The 5,071-nt window shown below is 37.4% G+C and overlaps 1 protein-coding gene across 1 annotated transcript in view; it reads left to right on the top strand.

Moving 5' to 3' along the window:
- The first annotated feature begins 469 nt into the window (after positions 1–469).
- hsd17b10 (hydroxysteroid (17-beta) dehydrogenase 10) overlaps positions 470–5,071 on the top strand; it is a 10,680-nt gene continuing 6,078 nt past the window's right edge. The window contains exons 1-2 of the mRNA XM_050064505.1: positions 470–589; positions 2,971–3,135. Of these exons, the coding sequence (XP_049920462.1) occupies positions 566–589; positions 2,971–3,135 (189 nt within the window). The 5' untranslated portion in view covers positions 470–565. The remainder of the gene's footprint in view (positions 590–2,970; positions 3,136–5,071) is intronic.

The raw sequence follows: 5,071 nt of genomic DNA, 5'->3' as shown, positions 1-5,071 counted from the left end.
TGTATTTGATTTTATTCTATGTAAAGTAATTACATTTTAATTCTATTTTAAGATAAGATAAGATTATCTTTTCCTGCAGCAAGGAAATTAGCAGCAATACAACAGTAAAGGGGAAAGTACAAACAGGACACATCAGAAAAAAACAAACCTCAAAGCAAAGTTATAAACATAGAGCAACTAAAATAAGTAAATGTTTATAAAAACAAAAAAGAAGAACAATATGATAAGCTAACAGTAAAAATCACAGGATTTTAAAATAGGTCGAGACAAAAAAACAGGGCAATGTAATAAACAGTAAAAAGGCTAAATATAAATTAATAGGCTGATGAACATTATAAATGTATTGTTATTTTATTTGTATTTTATTACATTTAATTTTAATTATTTTCCCTTTAATTTATGTTTATTTTATTTTGTTTTTATTATTATTTTTTTTTTTTAAGTCCTGCTGCACTCACTCCTCACCACTAGGTGGCGGTAAAGCTCTCGCGGTTTACCGACCGTCAAAAATAAAACTCAAGAAGAAGAAGACATCCTCTGTGTGTCAAACACACTAAAAACCAACATGGCGAACATTCGGTGTGTCAAGGTGAGGAAAGAAACGGATGAATCTCTGCTCGCTACACTCTGCACCACTCACATGAATTAATCTGAGAGAATATGACGCGTTAGACTTTAAATACTCGTGTCACGTGATTTATGTGCGTGTTTTCTTTTCCGGTTAGTTTGTTTTCCTCGTAGCTAAAGTTTGATCGTGTAGCTTAACGTGCTGGGATCAGTGAGTCCACAGCAGCGCCCTCAGCAGTGTGTCTGCTAACCTTTGCTTAGGTCTTTGGTCTCACGGTTACACGGACATTTGAGACAACAGCTTACATTTTTAAAGGCTTTTGTTCTCCTGAAGCTCCAAAATAACGGACTCTGTCACTTACATTTTATTCTTTACAGCCTTTCAGATTCAAGTTACTTCTACTTTACGTGAACATTTCTTCTGTTACCCAACAGGACATGAAGGAGTTTTTAAAATGAGCACAACCATAAACATCTACAGCACTAAAATGACAACATACACATTCATTCAGTATTGGGCAAGTTACCCTCAAAATGTAACACATCACATAATACTAGTTACCTTCATTTGAAAGTAATGGGTTACTGATTACACTACTTTTGCATTACTTTCACCAAAATGACCTCAGAATAAGTAATAGGAGAAGAGTTAATGTGGCTCATGTTGTTTCACAGCAGATAATCAAAGCACAGAAGCTCCAGTTTATTTTTATTTATTATTATTATTAACACAGCTCGCTGAAATAACAATGAATACTTATTGTGGTCATATTTAAAGATATTGATCATTGTGCAAAATATTGTCGACAAGCAGCTTCGGTGCAAGAAATCTGTATCAGACTTAAAATAGTATTTGTGGAACCCTGCTGCAGAGGCACTGACCAAACTTGAGATTATTAAATGGTTTGTAAGGCAGGGGACGACCTTAACTCTTCAGTGCGTCTTCCAGAGCCCAATTATCATATGGTGTCCCTCAGGGTTCCATACTTGGTCCGTTACTATTCCTTATATACATAAATAATTTGCAGACTGTGTCTTCCGCTATACTTGCAATACTTTTTGCTGATGATACCAATTTGATTCTTACTCACAATCATTTTGACTCACTAATCAGTGAAGCCACTGAATATTGAACAATCTAATTTTATGATTTTTACAGGTAAAAATAAAAAGTATTGTAAATCTAGTGCCAAGATTTCATTTGGGGGGAATGAAATAATTCAGGTTTCATCCACTAAATTTTTAGGAGTTTTAACTGATGATAGGTTGACTTGGAATGAGCATATCAAATTTGTCAATAACAAAGTAATGAAGTCTCTTGGTATCATCAGGAAAATGAGTGGCTTGATCTCTCAGAATGCCCTTTACATACTTTATTATAGTTTAATTTATCCATACCTAGTTATTGTAATATTGTTTGGGCAAGCACATATCCTACTAACTTACAAAAAATATTCCTTACACAGAAGAAATTTGTCAGATTAGCCACCTCTTCTAATTACTTGTCTCCACCTGCCCCTCTGTTTAAGAAACTTAACATATTATTGATTTAACATTAACACATTTCAATCCTGCGTATTCATTTATAGATATATATATGTTTTCAACCTCTCCGGCACTTAATGCTATTGTTTTGTCTCTGTTTTTTATAGTTGTTGTTGTGTTTTTATTGTGCAAATAAATAAACTGGAAAGTGAAAAGTTATGAAAAAGATGCACATGTAATGAAAGTGAGTAGTAGACTGACTGAACTTGGTAAAACTGAGACATGCTGTTGCACATATTTTTCTGAGGATATTGCGGGATGTTCATCATTTGTTTTGTAAATAGATAATCATTTTCAGAACCTTCTTCTTCTTTACACCAAAAAAAGCATAAGAAAAGAAATATTTGAAGGGGTTGTTATTTATAGGTTAGTATGCAGTGGTTTTACTGCTCCGGCCTCTGAGCTAAAAATTGATATGCAGTACGTGACTTGATAAAAAGTCACTTACCATCGACCGAAATCTTCTTTCATCCCCCATGTTTCTGCGTATATGACGTCAAAGTGTGTGTTGCAAAATTTTTGCCAACTTTCTGAGCAGTTATTGCGACTTGAGGGGGCGTTGATGAGAATTTTCTCAGTTGAAAAGTTATTTTTCCGATTATTCTGACACCACGTGAATGCGCTGTCATTTCAGTTCTACTAAAAATGATCACGTGTAAGAATATTCTCCTGCTCCTGAATGAAGTGACGTCTCTGCAGTGCAGTTTAAATTAATCACAGCAGTTCTGATCTCTTCTTTCACCCCTCTTTATCGGTCACGTGATTTGTCCCTGTCTTTTTCTCACTTTAAATTTTCCCGTGTTTCATATATCCTGCACCGCCCTCCTCCCTCCCTGTCCATGTCCATGTGTTGAGCAGGGTATGGTCGGCCTGGTGACGGGTGGCGCGTCCGGTTTGGGCCGAGCCACTGTGGAGCGTCTGGTCCAGAACGGAGCATCCGCTGTGATCCTGGACCTGCCCTCTTCTGATGGACCGGCGCTGGCAGCCAGTCTGGGGGACCGCTGTGCCTTCGCTCCTGCAGACGTGAGTCCAAAAACTATCAAGACGCAATCACTCACACAGAATCGACATGCATGTACACAGCCGTTCAAAAATTAAGAAAGCAGAAATGTACTATTTATGTTATTTCCTTAAAACCAAGGAAAATATAAAGCCTCGTTTCCACCGAGCAGTATGGTACAGTTAGGTACACTTTTTTTCTGTGACAACAGCGAGTATTTCCTCACTGTGAGTGACAACAACCCCGCCCACATTTAAGAGTACTATTTTTGGTGCAAACATTAGGGTCTAGGTACCATGTCTGAAGGGTTACTTTTGGTTCCAAAGGTACTGTACTGAAAGTGTTTGATAGAAATTGGGCTTAAGAGAAGGAAAGGTCATGACGTCAGTGACTGCGTTCAAGGAGCCAGACGTTGGTGTCAGTGTCAGGCACTGCAGATCACACTATAACCCATCATATCTTTGTTGTTTCTACTGTGACTAAAAACTCCTTCCACCACATTAGAAAACACATATTACATGAAGCTTATTGAAGTTTTTTCTAGGGTGATATTTCTGAGAGTGTGGACGACACACCAACAGTTTCTTCACTCTGTTATTGACACCTTCAACCCAGACTGTCGACGTGTCCTCTCTTGTTTGAAATTGTTTCCTGGTTTCTCAGGTAGAGGTAGAGGTTGTGGTCTTGTTCCTGTAAGCATAGAAGCACTGCACATGTAATCATGTTAAAGTTCATTGTATCATTTATCAGATGTTGTTTCCTTACACAATGCTTGATTTGAACTCTGCCTGTTACAATTTAACACCTGTGGGCTTTTAAAGCTGCTCTCTATAAATCTGCCATGTTATTATTTCAGTTCCAGGACACTTTGGCATGTCTGGTTTAATACCTCAGCAAACACTCCTCGAGCAGCTACAGTGCAAAACAAACTCCCCATTGTTTTGTTTTTTTAAGAACTGAGTCAATAATCTGCATTTTTCCATTGTGTCAGGAGCGACTGCCGCCTGACTTATATCAGAGCTAAAACTGAGTTTCCTGTGACTGCTTCACATTAAAAGCCACCCTGTGTTTGACTTTGTTTAATCTGGAGCAGCGGCAGGAGGAATTGTTGTGTTAGCATTAGCAGTAGCTTAACCCAGCTCTGATACAGCAGCTGTAGGAGAGTGAACAGTAAACAGTGATACTGATATCAGTGAGGTGATATCAGTGAGGTGAAACTTCAAACATTAAACTTGGATCACTGTTTTCTGTGTGTAGTAAGATCATTTGAATCCAGTAGGGGAATGGCGGACTCCGCCACTAACAATTAAACCTACTATATAGAGAGATAATTACAGAATGTAATATATTTATTTTATTTATAAAGTGCTTTTCATAGTACTCAAAGACACTTTATGTTAGTTAGAACTGATCATAAAATGGAATACACTACACTAAAATACACACAACTTTGATTACACATTAAAAGCTGTTGAAAAGATGAGCTTTGATGAGTGATTTGAGCCGAAAGAGGTCGGTACAGTCCCAAATGTGTTCAAGGAGAAAGTTCCAGGGGGGAGGGGCGGCTTTGGAGAAGGCTTTTGGATTTTCCCTCGAAAGGAGGATTTATAGTTGTGCGGCAGACCCTACACCGTAGCCTACGCACGTGGCCTACGTCATTGTGAGCATTTATACTTGTGCAGTGGTGTGTCTGTGTCACTCTGCAGTTACACCTCCAAAATACTAGTCATTGGTGGGGTTTCTTCGATGTGCTGTAAAGTTGAGTTGATTCAAAACACACATTAAACAAATTAAACACACATTAAACACACATTAAACAAATTAAACACACATTAAACACACTAAACACACATTAAACAAATTAAACACACATTAAACACACTAAACACACATTAAACAAATTAAACACACATTAAACACATTAAACACACATTAAACACATTAAACACACATTAAACA

The sequence above is a fragment of the Epinephelus moara genome, chromosome 16 (genome assembly GCF_006386435.1).
Source record: "Epinephelus moara isolate mb chromosome 16, YSFRI_EMoa_1.0, whole genome shotgun sequence".
In the NCBI taxonomy this organism is placed as follows: Eukaryota; Metazoa; Chordata; class Actinopteri; order Perciformes; family Serranidae; genus Epinephelus; species Epinephelus moara.
Note: the sequence above shows the minus strand (reverse complement) of the source record. Positions and strands in the feature narration are given on the sequence as shown.